The 21,307-nt window shown below is 42.0% G+C and overlaps 2 protein-coding genes across 2 annotated transcripts in view; both read right to left on the bottom strand.

Annotated features, from left to right (window-relative positions):
* Positions 1-2,221: 2,221 nt before the first annotated feature.
* The window catches only part of LOC308305951 (sodium-dependent lysophosphatidylcholine symporter 1-B-like), a gene marked incomplete at both ends in the record, with an annotated part of 31,622 nt that continues 12,536 nt past the window's right edge, over positions 2,222-21,307 (bottom strand). The window contains 11 exons of the mRNA XM_080750850.1: positions 2,222-2,279; positions 3,425-3,601; positions 7,405-7,548; positions 7,843-7,955; positions 8,072-8,155; positions 14,755-14,838; positions 15,101-15,222; positions 15,981-16,071; positions 17,532-17,701; positions 18,469-18,547; positions 18,685-18,808. Of these exons, the coding sequence (XP_080606976.1) occupies positions 2,222-2,279; positions 3,425-3,601; positions 7,405-7,548; positions 7,843-7,955; positions 8,072-8,155; positions 14,755-14,838; positions 15,101-15,222; positions 15,981-16,071; positions 17,532-17,701; positions 18,469-18,547; positions 18,685-18,808 (1,246 nt within the window). The remainder of the gene's footprint in view (positions 2,280-3,424; positions 3,602-7,404; positions 7,549-7,842; positions 7,956-8,071; positions 8,156-14,754; positions 14,839-15,100; positions 15,223-15,980; positions 16,072-17,531; positions 17,702-18,468; positions 18,548-18,684; positions 18,809-21,307) is intronic.
* The window catches only part of fam167b (family with sequence similarity 167 member B), a gene marked incomplete at its 5' end in the record, with an annotated part of 214,550 nt that continues 203,404 nt past the window's right edge, over positions 10,162-21,307 (bottom strand). Inside the window, one exon of the mRNA XM_080751198.1 lies at positions 10,162-10,248. The remainder of the gene's footprint in view (positions 10,249-21,307) is intronic.

Genomic DNA, 21,307 nt, shown 5'->3' with positions numbered 1-21,307 from the left:
ACACCAGTTTCAGTTGTTCTGGACATATTTTACACATACACCAGAATTTAGACTGTAAATTAATTTAAAGGACAACTTCACCCATTTTCATATCACCTTCATGTAAGCGGTCCTCACTAATTATGCTCATTAATTTGGCACCATTTTTGTCTACTCTGTCTGTGTCTCAGAGGAGGGCTGTGGTCTGTGGACAGTTCAGAAACCCTACCAGTGACATCACTGATGGAGAATCCAAGCTAATTTGAACCGATATATGTATATTATAACTCTGTGATTTAAACTGCAGGCTTCTATTCCTGGAAAGTTAGCATGCTATAGCCTAATAAGCCATTGTTCTTCTTGGAAGAAAAAACCCTGCTTATTGCCTAATGATCGTCACTGTTTTTGCGGATTTCTGAAGTCTCCACAGCCCTCCTTTGAGACACATATATGACTTTTAATTAATTTAATTTATCATTAGCTTTAGTGAGGACCAAGTATATGAACGTAGGTTGAAAACGGGTGAAGTCGTGAAGTGAGAATATAGAAGTGAATTCGGCTGACGTAATACTGTTTCCGATTTTATTCACAAATTACAGTAAACAGTGTATCAACTTTTCCATCTCATCATTTTGCATAACCATAACATTATCACATCAACAGACAAACTTTAGAAAAAACATTTATTATATACAATATATAACAATAGAAAAGCATGTTTAAGTGCACATCCAGTGGCCCTTAAGTAAATGCCCTAATAATGAAAAATGAGTTTGTGAGCATTATGCACATAATAGCTATTTACATGCTGTATAGCCTAAGTATAATCATAATAATTTAAAAAGATTGCGCGAAAGCTGACTGCACTGAGATTTAAATCAAGGCATTTAAAGATAATATATTATGTTGTACAAAATGTGTCTGGGATCTGCTCATGGTGAAAGGACAAGACTTGTGTTTAAATACAAATCACACAGATTGTCACATTTCGCCTGTAGCCCTTTCAACTCAGATCACATGATCTCAGATTTTCGATATGTCATCATCACTGAAGATGTCACAAGATTTCCCCAGGACGTGTCAATTACTCATTTGCAGATTATTTACATGTGCACACAGACACACTGACATACATACATACGATACATACTGTACGTACATACATACATACATACATACATACATGCATACATACATACATACATACATACATACAGTATCTCCATCTATACAAATCAACACCCCATATTCATATAGAGTGACCTATTCATTTATCTTTTTACAATAATCCCTTGGATTAATAGATCACAATAAATAGTTAAATAAATCCTTTCTCTTCCCTTGGGAAGGGGATGTTTTTGCTTTTAGCGGAAAGGAGTTTGACGTTTGCATCTTTGTTTCAAGGCAGAGCGTTATTCACAAATACTGTAGTTGCTTACCTTGATAGACAGATTTTGAAGGATTTAAAGCACATTTCTTAAAAAAAAAAAAGACTGAAACCCTTCCCAGTAGCATAAACAAAAATCAAAATGCAATCTGTCATTAGCTCTACAAAGGTAAACAATACTTGTTTAGAAGGCAGTAATCAAATTGACCAAATATGTCTAACTAATGATGATAAAGTTCATGACTGCTTTTCTAAATAATCTTTCCCACCAGAAATATTTAAGTAGTCATTGTAATGCCTTTACTGTGATAATAAATAACTACTTACAGTACTTAGTTATTACTTAAACAATATATATTAACATCAATTTAGCACTGCTTCATACATCTCCAACATAGATGGAATAAGTTCCTGGCAAAAGAAAAAGAAGAAAAGACTCATACTGGTACATTTCTGTCTGAGCACCATCTAAATGGAAAGTGTAACAACCCATTCCAATCTCAGATACAGCCTTGTAAACAGGCTAACACAAATACAGTAAGCTACCACAAATCACAGATGAAGGCTATAATGGTCACAGAGGGTGAAATGGCATTAACTGTCCACTAGAGGGCCCTGTGGACCTGTGCGTTCCAATGGGAACAGGCCTGTTGCATTCCAGGTAGCCGGTGAGCATCCAGGGCAGCCACAGTGTGGTCTGTGGTCTCCTGCTCTGTTAGTCCAACTAATTCCAAAACACACAACAAGTCCCGTCCAGCGTCCCAGGTGGTCGCTTCCCTCTGTCCAGTTTGTGCAAACACAACCAGACAGCGGCGGTGGCCTTTTGGCTGACTCCATCTCCCCTGCTTCGCTGGCTTACACCACACTCCCCAGCTCTGTGGAGTCTGACTCTGAATCATCAGCTTCAATGGCCCTGTTTGGAGACAGGGGGGGGCAGCCAACAGTCAAACACAAAGAATTTGGCTTGTCCCAACAGAACATAATAATAATAATTAAAAAAGGCACCTTATTTAAAATATTTAGCTGTGGTAGGCCTAATATTCTTTAAGTTTGTGAATGCAACTTACTGATCATCTATTCTCTCCATGGTTCCTGAGTGATCTGTAGCCTGGCATTGCCGGACTGATCACGTGGGATCACTCACAAGTGGAGGAACTTGTGAGTGATCCCACGTGATCAGTCTGGCAGTGCCAGCCTAAGTGATCTGTGTAACGGAGATGATTTTGGGCATTGGGGACTACCCTGCCAATACCCGCATGGATGTCACTTCAGTCCACAAAGTAAAAAGAAAAAGTATCTAGTATCTATCTATCTAAGTATCTATCTGTCGCAATTATGACCATGGATTTGCTCTAAAAGTGTGAAAAAAAAGAACATATTCTATTCTAAAGTTCCTGCGACCTACATTCTTTTGTTTGCAAATCTGAAATGCAAGTGTTGATTGTGTTGTGTTATGCAGAATAGATAATGATTCATAAATTAATCGATATTTTATCCCATCCCTAGTGTGTGTGTGTGTGTGTGTGTGTGTGTGTGTGTGTGTGTGTGTGTGTGTGTAATTAGTTACTATACTTTTTAGGGCCTAATGGCCCCACAGATATAATAGAATTGTGCAGACAATAATCATAATAATAATAAATGTTTTATGGTTAAAAACGTTTTCTAGAGTTAGGCTCATGGCTACTAGGGAAGATTACAGTTGGTGTTAGGGTTAATATGGGGTTAATATGTCTGAATAACACTAGCTAATATGCTATTTTTGGTGCATTGGTGTCGCACGCTGAGAATAGCCGATCTACAAGCTCACAATACCTGGCATTGTGAGTTTGTAGGTTGCCACAGAACTAAGCAGATCAGCGCACAACTACATATAAATCAGGCTTTCTAGGGTTACGGTTTAAAAATGACCCAATCTGGGAACCCATCGCCAAAAAAAGGAAATCTGCTTGAAATCTGTTCTTGAGAGATCAAAAATGGCCCAAAATAAAAGGTAAAAATTGCTTTTATAGAATTTCCGTCCTCACACGCATACAGTAATAGAGTGTGTTTGTCACTCACAGCCTCTCCAGCAGCAGCTTGCGGTTGCATTGCCTCCTCTCCTCGTCTATTGGATAGGTCTTGAATATTAACAACCCAATGGCTATGAGAACGACGGGTACAGGAGAAACCAGCATCTTCAGGGTTAACGTCACTGCCTTTGGCTGGGAACAGCCCCGGGTCACGTAGCCGGCAAAGCTGTGGAAAAATGTGAGGAGAGGGTTGGTTACAGCCAGACCGGCTCAATTATGAGTTGAAGGATTATGTTATTGTTGAGCACATGACTACTGTGCTGGAAGGAATGCAAATGTTAGGCTACACTAATCTCAAACCGTGATCCTACACAGACAACTACCAGTAAGACGCCTATGGGCGACAAGCGACCTCGCCCTAATTGCCATGTCTTGGCCATCTGACTTCATATGGGAATGCCCATATATGGAGATCCCTGTTTGTAGAACCAGCCACATTTAGTGTGGTATGTGGCCGATGCGGCCTCCATATATGGGCATTCCCATATGAAGTCCTGTTAGATATGGGATTAATATTGATGACATCAGGGATCTCTATATATGGGCATAAAAGGGATTCTGGGGAATACCCATATAGACTTATATGTGTGGACTTTTATTTTATTCTTTATTAATATGTACTGTCATGCAAGTCCGCATATGGAGATTCCGAACCTTTCGCGCCGGTTCCGGAAAGGCCGGGTCAAGGCCGGGCACTGCACTCCGCGCTGCGGTGGGGAACATGCGTAGGGATGGGTATCGTTCACCTTTGAATCGATACAATACTTTTTTTGATACCTGGGAATCGATACGATACCTTTTTCGATACCATTTTCGATACTTTTTATTTATTATTATTATTATTATAATTATTATTTGCCTTTTTCTATGGGCTATTTTACACACCACAATAGGTTAATAAGCCAGTTATTCAGCCGTTTTAGTATAGACGTTGGAGAATAATCTTAATAATAAACATTATAGGCTATTGTCGGCTATTTTCACAGTAGGCTAATGAGTGTAGCCTACTAAAGCAGTCATTAAACTTTCAGTAGCCCAACTGTTACAGATGTGACCGGCCAGGGGTGTGTTCAAGAGTATCGAAACAAGGTATCGTTCGTTTTTACCTGAACCGATAGTATCGATGTCATGCGATCGATACCATTAAAAGTATCGCTGACGATACCCAACCCTAAACATGCGTGCCGAATTTGAAGCCAGTGGGACGAACGGTTCTCGAGATACGTACGCTGCACACATACTCAGAGGTTTCTCGCATTTATTGTAAATAAAAGATGTATCGGATCAGTTACCCATATATGGAGGTCCCTGATACCCATATATGGAGATCCATGTATATGGAGATATGGGCATATTGGTTAGATGAATGTATAGTCTATAGGTTAGATTGACATATATTGCTATTCACAGATATTGGCTTAAAATTGATGACATCATTGATGACATATACATATATGGGCATAAGGGGGTACCCTAACAGGGCATCATATGGGAATGCCCATATGTGGACATTTTAATTATTTAATCCTTTATTAATATATATCCATATATATGGAATTAATATTGATGTTTTTCAGGAAGGTAGGGCGTAAATCCTGACTACTAATTGAAGCCAAGGTCTGTGAGACCTCATGAAAGAGGTCTCACGGTTGGTTCATGGTTGGGTCTACAGACTCCAACTTTCGCACGCAGATAGCTCAGATCTTTGCCTACGTTCTTAGCTACTTCCCCTGCCGTTACTGTACTTGCATGATGTACAGTTGTACAAAGCAAACATTTTCAGTAAAACCGCCGAAAAAAAAAATGAGATACAAAGCCAAAATAGAAAATCAACTCACAATGAATAACCTGGGCTCTGCCTGGAGCAGTATGAAAACTATTGTTGTACTTAAAGAACAGGGTAGGACTAACATACAGCTTAGTGGCTATCACTCAGATCTGCAGTTAGCAGAGGAGTTTAATGAGTTCTACACCAGATTTGACATGCAAGATTTCAAAGAGCAACACTCTGAACTTAGGCAGGGGTTGTCCAAGGTTCATGCATCATCATGCTTTGATGAGCAGAATGTGATCAGGTGCTTTAAAGGGTGTAAATCTAAGAGAAGTCCAGGCCCAGACAACATAGGTGGCCGTCTACTTACTGTCCATGTGTTCCGTGTATGTTTCACTGTGGTTTGAGAGCTTTTATCATTTGCTGTAATACGAATTGCCCAGTTTGGGACATAATAAACTTGACTTGACTTGAATGTATGTTAATTAAACATAAGGCCAAGCAGGCTCTTGGACCTGTTAGGGCCGGGGGTTGATGGCATCAGAGATCTCCATATATGGGCATAAAAGGGATTCTGTTTCTGGGAATGGCCATATATGGACTTTTTATTTTATTTTATCCTTTTTATTTATTATTAATAATAATAGGCTCTATGGGTTGACTCCTGGCCTGGCCCATCCTATGTCTCACCAGGTCCACTCCTTCTCTCACCAGGTCCAGGACCTGTGCGTTGCACCAGACTCCACACAAATTTTCACAAGCTTGTAGATCTGCTATTTCTTTTCTTCAGTATGGACACACTGATGTTTCTTCAGGAGATCTAACCTACTGAAACTCTTGTCACACTGTTTACAGATGAAGGGTTTTTCTCCAGTGTGGACACGCTGATGTGTCTTCAGGTTACCTGACACACTGAAACCCTTGTCACAATGTTTACACACAAAGGGTTTTTCTCCAGTGTGAACACGCTGGTGCCTCATCAGAGATGCTAACACACTGAAACCCTTGTCACACTGTTTACACACAAAGGGTTTTTCTCCATTGTGGACACGCTGATGTGTCATCAGAGTGTCTAGCCTACTGAAACTCTTGTCACAGTGTTTACAGATGAAGGGGTTTTCTCCAGTGTGGACACGCTGATGCCTCTTCAGATTCCCTAAATCACTGAAACCTTTGCCACACTGTTTACAGATGAAGGGGTTATCTCCAGTGTGGACACGCTGGTGTGTCTTCAGATTGTCTAACCTACTGAAACTCTTGTCACATTGTTTACAGATGAAGGGGTTTTCTCCAGTGTGGACACGCTGATGCCTCTTCAGATTCCCTAAATCACTGAAACCTTTGCCACACTGTTTACAGATGAAGGGGTTTTCTCCAGTGTGGACACGCTGATGTGTCTTCAGGCTACCTTTCACACTGAAACCCTTGTCACAGTGTTTACACACAAAGGGTTTTTCTCCATTGTGGACACGCTGGTGTGTCATCAGAGTGTTTAACCTACTGAAACTCTTGTCACATTGTTTGCAGATGAAGGGTTTTTTCTCCAGTGTGGACAGGGTGATGTCTCTTCAGGAGAGCTAACCTACTGAAACCCTGGTCACAGTGTTTACACTGGAAAGGTTTTTCCTTGGTGTGGACATGCTGTGTCGATACCTCAATGAAACTCTTATCACAGAAGAGGTTTTCTTTTCTGTGTACGTCATCAAATGTTTCTTTACTTTTCCTGGCTGCATTGAAGTCCTCGCAAGATCTCGGTTGGTCTGTGTCTCCTTGTTGCTGGCCGGTTACACAGCTGGTGATTGCCCGACAGGAAGATGAGGGCAGCTGTCCACTGCTCCTCATTTGACGGTAGAGGTGGTTGTGGCTGACTCTCTGACTCTCACAGTACACACTGCTTGCAAAGGCTTCCTCACGGTCGTACTCAGACTAAATGTGACGTTTAGAAACTGCGTCACATCTTATTCAGGTCGACTCTGGTCTGACGTCACACAAAACAAACCATTGACATCATTCCTAATAACACCGATTTGCACATCTGACAGTTGCAATTCATCCATCTGTGAATTTAGTTGAATCATTGAATCAAGTTGATGACATCAATCCCGTTTATGCCCATATATGGATATCCCTTTTTCTTTTGAAAAAGGGGGGGGGGGGGGGGGGAGGCTGTAGGACTACAAACATGGACGTCAACTCACTCTAGACTGAGGGTGGAGACGCCCAGCGACACTCCAGAGGCAAACTTGGTGAAGAAGACGTAGAAAGAGTAGAAGATGGCTTCATGGCCGTGGATGTCTGGGTTCTTCACCTTGAAGTCGTCTACCACATCTGGAAGCATTGACCTGCCAGGGCAAACACAGTATAAAGTAACACTAATAAACTGAGTACATCCACTCCCAGTGGAGTGGGTGAATACTCTGAACAAACACAGTCTGTTTATTTGTTTGTTTGACTCTGTTTTACAAGTGATAACTCAGTCAGACAGTTTGAATGATTTGGATCAAACTTGAAAGATGAATTGGGGAAGGTCACAGGGCATGGCCAAAGTTCATCCCTACGTCTATTTATACACATGTAGCATGAGTGTTAGCATCTGTTATGTGTGAAGGAACTTCTGAGGACAACTCAATGCTTACCAAGGAAGGAGGAAAGCTGCCGCTACACTCACTCCAGCTGCTACTGAGACCATGTACGAGATGATGAGATGGCTCTCAATGGAGACGATCAGGATCATGAAAGGAACCGCCCACTGTGGAGAGAGAGAGAGAAAGCAGTACATGAACACACGACTAAACTCAATGCTGTCCAAACGTCACAACCTTCTAAAGATGTGGTTTTGTGCCAATGCATCTGTGCACTGCTTACCGTGATGCCAATGTATACGGCTGTCTTCTTTCCAAAGCGAGTCAGGAACCATTGCCAAAATGGAATAGATATGGTTCCAGAAAGCTGGAGAAGATACAAAGTATATCAGTATTAATCAGGGTCATCAATATGTCTGTACACGGACAAATGTGTCTGTGGCAAAGACTTGGTCTTGACCGCCAATTTTAGATTTTCTTTTTTACACACCACTAAAAGTTTCTTACTTTGATCATAGGACCCAATTACTAAGTCTCCTGGTTTTCTTCAGAATATGTATGACACTTTTTTTACGACGACACCATGGCACATTAGGAGTCCAACTAGTAATAGTGGTTCTCAAATGTGTAAGGACTCCTTTAACTCGTGTTACGGGTCCATTTGGTTCTATTTGAACACTCTCAGAGTTACAGACCTGGTCATTCAGCACAAACACATAAAAGAGCTAGATCTTGATGAGTTTCTGGTAATATGATTGGCCACTCATTTTGTATGTCCGTGGCAAAAATTTAATATTGACTAAAATGTCCACCACATGCCAGTATGTCAATGAACCTGGTATTAATGCTTTTATAGCCTGGCCTGCTGGGGGGCAACTCAGGAAAGATGGGTCGGTCTGTCTGTCTGTCTGTCTGTCTGTCTGTCTGTCTGTCTGTCTGTCTGTCTGTCTGTGAGTCTGTGTGTGTGTGTCTCTCTCTCTGAGGCTAATCTCGCAAACCACTGGAGCAATCAGTGGCAAATTTCCTGTGCACGCTGCCTGTAGGAGAAAGGAAGCGCCGCTTGGCTGATGGTGTTCATTTGGGAACCTGCTTGTGGGAACGGTGCAGCCAGGGCACGCTGACCACTGGACGAAGGGGTCATGGGAGAAAGTCACCATAAATCTATTGGGCTCTTTATTTAACCATGCAGGGGAGGCGAGTAACCCCTGACCTGTAGGGGAAACGTGGTCAAGCACTTTGTCAAAAGACCACACAAGGACAAGCTTGTCACCAGGAATTCTGCAGCCTGGGAAATGTCACATAGCTGGCCGAGATGGATCAAAGACGGCAGCAAATGTTTAGTTTCTTTCTATCGCCCACCCCTCTTAACTACTTATATAGCCATATACAGTATTTCAAAATTCTGAAAATAGCAAATCTAGAAGTTTTCAAATGTTTTGGAAGTTTTAAACGAAATAACATAGTATATTTGTCACGCCAAGCTTGTAGATCTGCTATTTTTTTTTTATCCGATTTTGAGGGAATTTCTTTGAAATGTTTGAAACATTCAAACTTTGACCATAATGGTGACATGGCCAGAATAGGGGGCACCAGGGTTAGTTCTTCGTCCTAGAGGCAATAAAGCAGTCTAACCGGTGAAATAAAACCCATGAGAAGGATGGGACAGAGAATCAGAGTTGCCATGGCGTCGCTCTCACAGATCACCCGGGCTACAAAAGCTGTCTGTCCTCGCCTGTCCTGCTGTCCTGGGCGGAGTGGGGGCGCGGGGGACAGGTTCCCAGGGACCCCCACGACACCTCCTCTCACCCTGAAAATGTTCCCTTTCAGCCGCGCGGTCATCCTTCTCCTCGCGTGAAGGAAGCCCCAGGGGTGTCGTACCAAATTCTGGGCCTTGGTTACAAGGATTCACTGCGGGCCGGGCCCCCCATGCATGTTCTTCATAGGGGGAGGGGGTTTAACCCATTTAGACTGGGAACGCATTATTTATGCATTATTTTGTGCTTTAACTATTGAAAAATAGCAGATATACAAGCTCACGATACAAGCTGCGAGCTTGTAGATCTGCTATTTTTGAAACATTTTGAAAATTGTGCAAATCTTTGAATATTTCAAATCCTTCTAAGGTTTTTTTGAAAAACTATGTTTCTTTGTCAGTGGTGCTCAAACTTTTTCATGTGAAGGACCCCCAAAATGATATGTATTTGGCCACGGATCCCCATCTCAAAATATTTTGTTCCAGGGACCCCCCCAGAAGCTAAATTTGAGTTACAAATGTGTTAAAAATACATAATATTCGAAGATTTGCACACATTTTCACGACTTTTCAAAAATAGCAGATCTACAAGCTCGCAGCGCGGCACTCGGTGCCGCGCTGTGAGCTTGTATATCTGCTATTTTTCAATAGCTAAAGTATAAAATAATGAAGGACCCTCCACCATGGGCCCTAGTAACTTAGTCCCACTCCCCCCCCCCCCCCCCCCCCCCCCTTTGTGACACCCCTGGGAAGCCCCCCAACTAACTGTGGGAGACTCCATAGATCCAGATATGTTCTACCACGTGAGGAGACCTCTGTGGCCAACGCGATTAACTGGAACGATTTTAATCTTGTTAAGGGTGGAGGAGAGGGAGATTATTCTACTGATTTCGACTGTTGACCAGTGGTGTAAAGGAACTAAGTACATTTACATAAGTACTGTTAAAGTACAATTTTGAGGTATTTGTCCTTTACTTGAGTGTTTCCAATGTCCAATACTTTTACTTCTACTCCACAGCATCTTGGATCCAAATAATGTACTTTTACTCCACTATTTATTTGAAAACTTTAGTTACTAATTACTTGGTAGATTATTACAAAACATACATTGCACACTTCAGCCCTGTGTTCATTTCGGCCGATCTACAATAGCTGATCTACAAGTTCACAATGCGTTGCGATGCTATTTTCAAATGAGTTTTATACATTTTGAACTTGTGAAATGGGACATAATTGAAGTATATTTTGATACCAATACTTTTGTACTTTTACTCAGGTTTTTCATTTTTGTATTGTATTTGTATTTATACTTGTAACAGAATATGTCTACATTGCAGTATTGATCCTTTTACTTAAGTAAAACATGCGAGTACTGCCGTAAAGAATCCTACATAATTTATGGACTCTAGTCTAAGAGTCTATAGCGGAATTGAAACTCTAAAAAGAACAGCAACCTTGACTCCGATACGATGTTAAAAGATAATAGGACACATTTATTTAAAGTGCTGTAACAGTCACACACAAATACATACATCCTACACCAAAGACAGACGAGACAAGACCGACCTGCCCTCCTGTGACTCTCAGTTCGTAATTGGATAAGCAAAAACAATAATACATTCTTCTCTATAGAGCTAGTTAACACCAAGAACATTATCTCCACAGCAATTAAACAAAGGGGCCGCTGACTGGCAGTGGCATCTATGCACTCTCTACCTCTCCTCCCTCATGCAGCTGTGTCTCAGGGTCATGTTCTGAAACTGGCGTTAGATCCAAGTGCTCAGGACTCAGACCAGAGTTGATTTTGTCGACTAAAACTATGACAAAAAATGTTTGTCGACTGCGTTTTTTTCACTGACGAAAACTAAATAAAAACTAAGCTGTGATGATTAAAACTAAGACTAAATATATTGACAATTTTAAAATAAAAAGTAGACTAAAACGTTAGGGAGGGACTAGTGGAGAAGAGAGTCATTTTATCTTTGGTTGCTCTCAGGTGTTGCGTGCTGAAAATAGCCGATCTACAAGCTCACAACGTGTCGCACTGCGACGCGTTCTGAGCTTGTAGATCTGCTATTTTCAGCACACGACCAAGTGTAAAATCAGTCATTACGATGCCATCAAGGCCTGCCAAAATACATTTTACTTGACTAAATCAACTGTAGATTTAGTCGCCTAAAACGTATGATATTTAGTCGACTAAAATTAGACTAAAACTAAATTATATTTCATTCAAAAGACTATGACTAAAACTAAATCAAAATTTGCTGTCAAAAACAACATTGTGTTAGATCCAAGATCTCAGGGCTCACACTCAAACTAGCAAATGTATTCACTACTAAGCAATATAACATAATAATATAATCATCACGCCTCGCCAGTAATTTTCCCACCACTGGGGGTTCCCAAATAGCTGTGGCCTCTGGCCACGGACCCACGTGTGTTTTACACCACATACAGAGGGTCAAGGGTCACACACACATAACGACAAGACTCTCCTGCAGCTTGACTTTCATTGTACGCCATTTCTCATATCTTATGGACACATGACACTGGATCAATGGGATATCGATGCTTCTAGAGGGCTGGGGGTCAGCAAAGCAGAGGACAAAACCTTTTGTCTTAAATGGTTTGGGAGGTGATGGGCCCAACAGCCGGGATATACATCATATGAGCATAAACCGAGAGACAGCTCTCGCTAGAGCTCGCATTGCAAGTAGTAGCTTCTATTCTGCATCTAGCTTCAAGACCCAGAGACCCATTTTTGTCTCCACCAGCCGAAGGCTGAGGGAGAGTATGTTTTCCCCTCCGTCCGTCCGTCCGTCCGTCCGTCCGTCCGTCCGTGCGTGCGTCCGTCCGTCCGTCCGTGCGTCCTCGCAGTTTGTGAGCAGCTAATCTCCGGCGCCGTTGGCCCGGTCGCTGCCAAAATTAGCACACACACTCCCTGGATGCCAATTCAGAACCTCTGCCCCACATTTTTCAAATCAGCCTCATGGTGGCGCTATAACAGGCCGATTTGTGTGGCCTGGTTGTTACCAGCTAATCTCCGGCGCCGTTGGCCCGATCGCTGCCAAACTGAGCACACACACTCCCTGGATGCCAAATCAGAACCTCTGCCCCACATTTTTCAAATCAGCCTCATGGTGGCGCTATAACAGGCCGATTTATGTGGCCTGGTGGAGACCTGTGCTCGGAAGAGCACTGCTTCTAGTTTTCTTCTTTTTTCTAAGCCAATAATTTGAGGTGACTCTTTGTGTCTCCACAGGGAACAAAGCAGGCTCTTTGTGTCTCCATAGGGAACAAAGCAGGCTCGTTGTGTCTCTATAGGGAACAAAGCAGGCTCTTTGTGTCTCCATAGGGAACCACTGCTGGTCATCAAATTATTGGCTTAGGAACGTGACAAAAAAGAATCAAGTCTCCATGGAGCGAGTAATCATTTAACCACTTTCAACCACTTGGTGTCCATATTTTGGGCATTTCATTATTGTCAAAAAAAATCATAGTGAACAAATGTGTTCTAACAGTTTTCTGAAAAACCTATGTTGCTATATCACTGTTTCTCAAACTTCGTCATGTCAAGGACCCCCAAAATGATATGTATTTGGCCGTGGACCCTCACCTCAAAATACTTGGTTCCAGGGACCCCCAGTTAAAAATGTTCACTCTGAATAGCCTCATGCTAGATGCAGAATAGATACACACTTCCGTGCTTCCTCCCAGAAGGAAGATGGGGTGGTGTTTAACCCCAACCCAATCTGGCTAGCCATCGTCTCATCAGAGAGTCTGTTCTTGGGAGATTAACCCCAACCTGACAGTGTTCAACCACCTTAAAGGGATTGTTCACCTCAAAATGCCTTTTCTTCTAAGCCAATAATTTGAGGAGACTCTTTGTGTCTCCATAGGGAACCACTGCTGGTCATCAGATTATTGGTTTTAGGAATGTGACCAAAATTCAACCTGGAGTCCATATTTTGGGGCATTTCATTATTGGCATTATGATTAACACATATAATTATACATGCATAATTATGAATCTGTATATGAATTAATATAATTATATAAAATAATAGAATTATTATATTATTCCCCAAACTTACTATAGTAGCCATCTCCAAGCTCACTCTTTGTGAGCTTGTAGACTGGCTATTTTCGCCACGCAACACCATCATACGGCAAAGTAAAATAAAATAGGCCCTGGAGCTTCATGTTTCAAATCCCACAGGGGGCACATAGGTCTTTTACACTGCAAGATAATCAGACGTGCACAGAAGTGGCCTGTACTGTGATGATGTGCCGATCGTTGATATTATCAACAGTTCAGTTGTGTAAACAAGGTTACATGTAAACTAATCTCTCAAGACACATTCTGCTTCTAGCAGAATCTGTCAGAACCACTGCCCTATAAACATGTAGTGTTGTTCTTAGTAGACATAAACACAGAAGCACTCGGGAGGAAGTGGACTAAGAAAGGGGAGGAGACAAACCAAGTTCCTGTTTCTACATAAGAAAAGGAGGTGGTGGTCCCAGATTGTGTGAAAACTAACTATAACCCCTTGATCAAGAAAGAGTCGTATCACGCCATATAGGAGATGCACAGCTTGTACATCTTCTATACATATATATTCTTTTCAAAATCTTGAACGTGTGAGAAGTGCTGATTTAGAAGGCATTTGTAGAATATGCCTTGGGTCTTAACACATCGACTGCCCACCAGGAGGCGCCAGTCATCCCCTCTGAGTGCCCCCATAGCACTTCCATAGAAGAATACGAGGCCCTGTTGCGTCAATGCATGCGTGATGACGTCACTTGGTCACATGAGCGCAGACAGGATGTTATTGTGTAACTTACTGTATGGGCTAGTGTTGATCATAGCTGTTCACTGCCGATCAAAATTTGGACAATTTGCCGCACGCGGCCACAGTTTTAGCCATAAAACAAACATCGGAGATAAAGGGCTTTAAAGATGGGGAAATGCATTGGAGTATACAGAGAAAAACGGCCGCGCGATGCTCTCAGCGTCGACTCGAAGCGACTAGCGGCTAATGGGCTACATCCAGGCGTAGCCCCGACCTAACGGTGAGATATAAAGTTATACTGTAATTACAGTAAACGCGTCCAACGCGTCGTGGGCCTCCAGCGACATCAAAGAAATTGTCGCGTAGACACCTCGTGGGCACCCGCTGTGTTAATGGGTAAGAGAGATAAAGACTCACCATGATGACCAGGAGGATGTGCTGGAATTCGTTTCTGTGGCCCAAGGCGTATGTAATGAAAAGTGCAAAGTTCCCCTCCAGAAGCTGCCAGAGATAGATGAGGAATACAGACACATGTTCAATTAAACGAGAATTATTCATTATTCTTTTACTTACTATTTTACAGTACACTTGAATAAAATAATTACTGCATTGGATCCTTTGGAACACAGGTTTTTATTTCCATTCCGTGACCATTTTGGACATACAAGGCTTCTGCCCGATGTGCCAACATGTATTATGAAAAAGACTTCAGCATCTACGGTAGTAACAACCAGTCTGACTTCTGCAGGAACAACTGTCTTACCATGAAGGCTAGAGAGGTGAAGAGGAAGCCCATGACCAGTTTGATGTAAGGTCCATGACCCATCACCAGCCTCAGACCTTGACAGAAGGTTATGGGTTCTTGATTCTTGATTCGCCCACTCTCTAGAATATGCCACCGTAGATGAAGAAAACAGCACAACAATTAGGCCCACAGCGCCAAGAGAACAATATCAAGCAGAATAGCGAACAAATAGTGAACAAAACACATCTATTCTTTTTGTTTTCTCAGATTTTGTCAGATGTTGTCATGTTTGGCCAGATGCTTAGGGTGAAGTCCCACTGAACTTTGATTCTGCCTATGGGAACAGAGTTGTTTATTGCCATTCACGGGGGAAAAAAGCTACGTTCCCATTGAAAAGCATTGGCAGAATCTGCCGCATTAGGCAGAATCAAAGTTTGGTGTGACTGGACCCTTTCTGATCAATTTATAATGGAAAGATTATAAATCTAAATATATAAGAAAAAGAAGGTGCGCAATGCGCATCAGCAATGGTTTTCTCAGTGGAGTGCTAGAGCTAATTCAATTCATTCAGTCAAATTTACATAAAAAATAGGAATTAAATTCCAAAAAGGTTAAGAGCTAAGAGCCTTCGTCAGAGCTCTGACGAAGGCTCTTAGCTGAAACGCGTAAGCGTTCCTTTTTGGTGTGTGGCAATAAATAAGTGGAAATGTGAGTACTTTGTCCTCCTGATTTAAAAATTGGGGATGTGCTACCTTTTTGGAATTTAATTCCTATTTTTTATATAAATCTAAATACTTAGTGTGGGTGAGCCAAGAAAAGTGTTGATGAGAATAGCTGTAAAAGGCTGATATTTATATCAGAAAAGAGAAAACAGAGATAAAGATTATCTCATTCGCACCTTCCTTCTCCTTTACGCCTATGAACAAGATGGCTGCACAGAGGACGTAGATAGCGCAGATGACTCCTGAGGCTATCATGTAGCGTTGTTTCTGTACACAGGAGGAGGGAGACACACAATTAACTTTTAAAAACATTTTCTTCAATGCCATAAAATACATCTTTAAAAAGAGCAGATGTGATGACTCCAGGCCAGGGACAGTACATGATAATTTAGGCATTTAGCAGCCACTCTTATCCAGAGCGACAAGTGCAAGATCAGAGTAAGTAGTAAGTAGTAAGTTCAGTATAAGCATGAACACAAGGTCAACAAACAAGGTAAATAGTCACATAAGTTGAGTTCAAAGAAACCAATGTAGTGCCTCAGAGAAACTAGCTTCTGTCTGAACAGTATGGTATCTAAATATATTCTCAACAACACTTGTGATCAAGGAAAAATCTAATCTAAAACAAAAAATACATACGTTACCTACATACTGTATGTATCTGCATAGAAAAAACTATCTATTCAAAAAAGGTAACTAAATAACAATGCTCCCCAAAATCTGCCAATGCGCCTCATTTTGAATGACATCTTTCAAGATTATTACTGAAGTAATTTCTGTTCCAAAGACAGCACAGTGAACAGAGACAGTAAGGAAAGAGAGGGAGGCTACTGACATATGTGACCCAGCTCCCAATACCCAAACACAGTAGGTCACAATCAGATGATAAGCACACTAAAGTCTGTCGCATGTTGCACACCAAGCCCACACGGAGCGTATCCGCTTTCAAACTGCTCCCGTAGTGGTAATCAATGAGAAACTGCACAGTGCACACTGGACGCAGCCTTGGAGTGCTGATGCTTTTTACTCTACCTTAACCACTTAACCACTTAAAGCTACACTATGTAAGATAGGCCCCACTGCCTGAAGGTCAATTTCTCCTGAGTAAGAAGGTGTGGAATTCCGAGGCCTTTGCCCTGCTGTCTGCCAGCTGTCCGCTAGTAGTCTGTGAGATTAGTGTGGCCAGACCTACAGACACAGAGACAGACACTGGGCCAAACGCATGATCTCCTGGCGGAGATAATTACTGACATTTGATGACTGTCACCAGATGGTGTTCAAATTGACAATGGATGTGGCAGTTTGCTGACAAACAATAGCAACGGCAACAAGTGGCATTGATCCAAGGTGAAAATGATACCATAATCATAGTTCTCCCAATAATACTAATAATCATGTAGTGCTTTTGCTGGAGCTAATAGAGAACACTACATAATGGCCGCTATAAATGACCATCATACTGCTGAGGAATATACAACTATAAAACTAGACTCAACTTTTACTAAGCATGGAGGAACAATAGGTGACAGAGATGGAACAATGCAGCTACACGGAAAGGCATGCATGGGTTGTGTAGAAAGTTTACTTTGTACTGCACTTTGAGGATTTATTTGTTATTTCATGGTCTAACTGTTGGGACTATCTAAGCTTGTTGTGGAGACTGGAGTTTTCCATAAAGTAGATACTGCAGAGCTCTGGAATTCCAGCTTTAACACTCTTAATCTCACCGTTTCATCCAGTGAAGAAATGTCAGACTTGTTTCCCCTGGACATGGTTTGGGAGGAATTCTGGTTGTCCAAGACATCAAACTCAGTGGGGTTGCAGGAAACGGACCCGCCCACTATCTGCCCCTGGATGGCCGTCCCGACCACCGTGCCCAGCACCTCCACTGTCATACCTGAGAGCAGGAGAGGAACGATGATGAGGTTCAAGTCAACATCACCAGGGGTGTCACACCAAATTATGGGCCCTGGTAGGCCTACTTTAACAATTGAAATAGCAGATATACAAGCTCACAGCGCGGCACCGTGTGCCTCGCTGCGAGCTTGTAGATCTGCTATTTTTCCAAAAAATCGTGAAAATGTGTGCAAAATTCGAGTTGCCGCGCTGTGAGCTTGTATATCTGCTATTTTTCAATAGCTAAAGTAGAAAATGATTAAGGCCCAAGGCCCAAGTAACTCAGTCCCACTTTCCTGCCCCTTGTGACGCCCCTGAACATCACATTGATGAAAGACGTGGTCTCACAAGCCACGTCTTTCACCGGCAGAGAGTCTAAGCCACAATGTTTAGCAATGATTTCAAGAGCTGCCCACTTTGACCAAAGCATGCAAAATGACCACTAACAGAGCTGTTGCTTTTGTGTGATGTTATAGCAGCCAGAAGTGGTACTACAAGAACAATCCCTGGTCCATTTATTTCTTCAGCACACACACTGGATCAATGGTCTCCAGGTAAGGTATACCGGAGTCCTAACTTATAAACAGACTAGTAGTTTTGTTTCCTGACGGAATGATGACAAACAATCCACCGGGCATCGTCCAGAAATGCTGCACAAAATCCTGTGACAGGACAGCCATTTTGTTTTCACAGTGTAACAACTGCCGTACATTGAAAAGCCATCAGACGGACAGTCTAATGGCTGAGACTACAATGAGGCTGACTTACGGTATGCAGTGGCAGAGTCCCTCTCCTTCTGCTCCGTGCTGATGAACATGGTAAGAGCAGAGTACGGCACATGAAAGCACTGTCGACACAGAACAGAAACACATTTATTGAGCTGTCTCGTCCTAAGGACAGGTCCTTCTATATGCACTCCGCAAAGTGCATATAGAATGATGGAGTGTTCAGACTTCAGAGTGTTATCAATATGGAGGTACTGACTGTCTGCATTGACTGGAAGAGACAGTAGACGACCAGGTACCAGACCACTTTGCCCTGCTCCACCGGAGGAACGCACCAGATCAGGAAGTAGGTTAGCACAGCGAATGGCGTAGATATGAGGATCCTGTGAAGACAGGTGGAGAGAGAAGACGTCTTAGAGCAGTGATTCTAAACCCAACAGTTTGATATCATCTCTGTCGAGTGGAAGCCTCAGGTGTCCAAAACTGTTACTTTTCAGGAAGCAAATTCATTCAAATTGCAAAAGTAGTAGAACCGCTAGCTCAAAACATGTCGGTTCGTGACGCGCTTCGAGCTTGCGGATCTGCTACTTTTGTGTGACGGTGTAGTATGATCAAGTAGGGCATTCATTTACGAAAACAATAATACAAAATCTGCCCGACAGCAGCAATATGCGGTCAGAATGAGTACAGTACATGTGTACACTCTCAGAGTTACAGTCCCATAAGGGTCCATCTGGGCCCCTACAGTCCCATAAGGGTCCATTTGGGCCCCTGCATGGTGGTCCCCAGAACTATGTGTAGGTGGTTCTATATGCAATATGTGTGGTAGCAAAACAAATACAATAAAGCTTTATTGTTCCCAGAGGGACATTCAGTTGCCAGGTCAGCAACAGCAGTAACAATGAACACAGGCAGAGATAGGTAAGATCTAAACCAACACAAAATAGTGGATAACTAGACGTGTATATCCCTGCTACTTTCAAATGGAGCTCGTACAACATGTTAAGATGACTTTGTCGACTAAACACAAAATGCCTCGGCTTTACTGACCTAATAAAGTTGGTCTAATGAATTATACTGACTGTTTGAATGGCCTTGACCTTCCTTTCATTCCTGTTCACTTACAGTTACTCTCTTCATTACTTCCACCTGGGTGACTTGTGAGTTGGTCTTTTCTCTTTTGTGAATAATCCCCCTAATCCTGCCTTGTTTGGAACCATGTGTTTGGAGGCCAAACAAGGAACCGTCTACACACAGACTAGGGCAGGAGGGAACCACTACACACTCTACTGGCACAGCTCGTTCTCACCCTGCTCCCCGCTTTTCAGTCTCAATAGCCTTTATTTCTGTAGCTCTGAACTGTGGGTCTTGACTACAACATTTATTGGGGGCAAGGGCAGGGGTGTCGCACCAAATTCTGGGTACAAGGATTCACTTCAATTATTTTGTGCTTTAACTATTGAAAAATAGCAGATATACACCGAGTGCCGCTCTGCGAGCTTGTAGATCTGCTATTTTTTTTAAATCGTGAAAACTTGTGCAAGTCTTTGAATATTTCAAATCCTTAAGGTTTTTTGAAAAACCTATGTTTCTATAGTATGTCAGTGGTGCTCAAACTTTTTCATGTGAAGGACCCCCAAAATGATATGTATTTGGCCAAGGACCCTCATCTCAAAATATTTAGTTCCAGGGACCCCCCAGAAGCAAAGTTTGAGGAGTTACAAATGTTCGCTTAAAAAATACATATATTCAACGATTATTTGCACACCTTTTCATGACTTCAAAAATAGCAGATCTACAAGCTCTGCGAGCTTGTATACCTGCTATCTTTCAATAGCTAAAGTACAAAATAATTAAGGCCCCTCCACCTTGGGCCCTGGAAACTGAGTCCCACTCTTCCCCCCTTGTGACGCACCTGGGTCTGCCAAATGACTTGACTAAAACATTTATTGGGGGCAAGGGTCTGAGTTAAGCAAAACGAGACGGCGTGACTTCAATGTGGATCTCGGACATCATTTTGGCCAGTCTTGATGACATGAAGCCATCTCCATATTTGGGTAAAGTTTCAGTCCAATCCCGACCTACCTCCTTTGACTATCAATGTAACAATAAAGTTATAATATAAAATGTAAAACAATATTACATAATGTGACACTTATGGGTCCAGTGACTTGCGAGATCAGACAGACAGACAAGACAGACAGACAGACAGACAGACAGACAGACAGACAGACAGACAGACAGAAACACACATACTATCTTGTGGACGCCATGATTCACAAACAAACAAAACCCTTTCATCCTTTCATTTGCACTACACAAACTCTGCAGTGGTCACTGGTCAGTGATGCAACCTGTGTTCATTTTGACAGCAAATTATGATGTAGTTTCAGTCATAGTCTTTTGTATAAAGACATGTTTTAGTCATCTGAAAAGTTTTAATTTTAGTCTAGTTTTAGTCGACTAAATCTACAGTTGATTTAGTTGACAAAATTATGTTGGCGGGCCGTGATTTTTACATGCTGAGAATAGGCGTTGTGAACTGGTAGATCTGCTATTTTCAGTGCAACCAAACATAAAAAAACTTGTCTTTTAGTTCTACTGGATCTCTTCATTTTAGTCTTAGTTTTAGTATTTGTTGGCGAAATTATCAATATATTTAGTTTCAGTCATCATAGCTTATTTTTTTTTTATTTTTTTTAAGGTAGTCGACGATCATTTTTCGTCATGGTTTTAGTCAACTAAATTAAACCTGGATGCAAGTCAAGCTGCATTGGGGGGATGAACACACCTGCTGCTGCCTTGTCAGTATTTAAGACGCACATGACCACTTGGATAGGAATATTGCTGAAGAGAACATTTCTGTGCCAGCATCCGCAGAT

Source organism: Nannobrachium achirus, assembly GCF_963921795.1.
Source record: "Nannobrachium achirus genome assembly, chromosome: 20".
NCBI classification, from domain to species: Eukaryota; Metazoa; Chordata; class Actinopteri; order Myctophiformes; family Myctophidae; genus Nannobrachium; species Nannobrachium achirus.
Note: the sequence above shows the minus strand (reverse complement) of the source record. Positions and strands in the feature narration are given on the sequence as shown.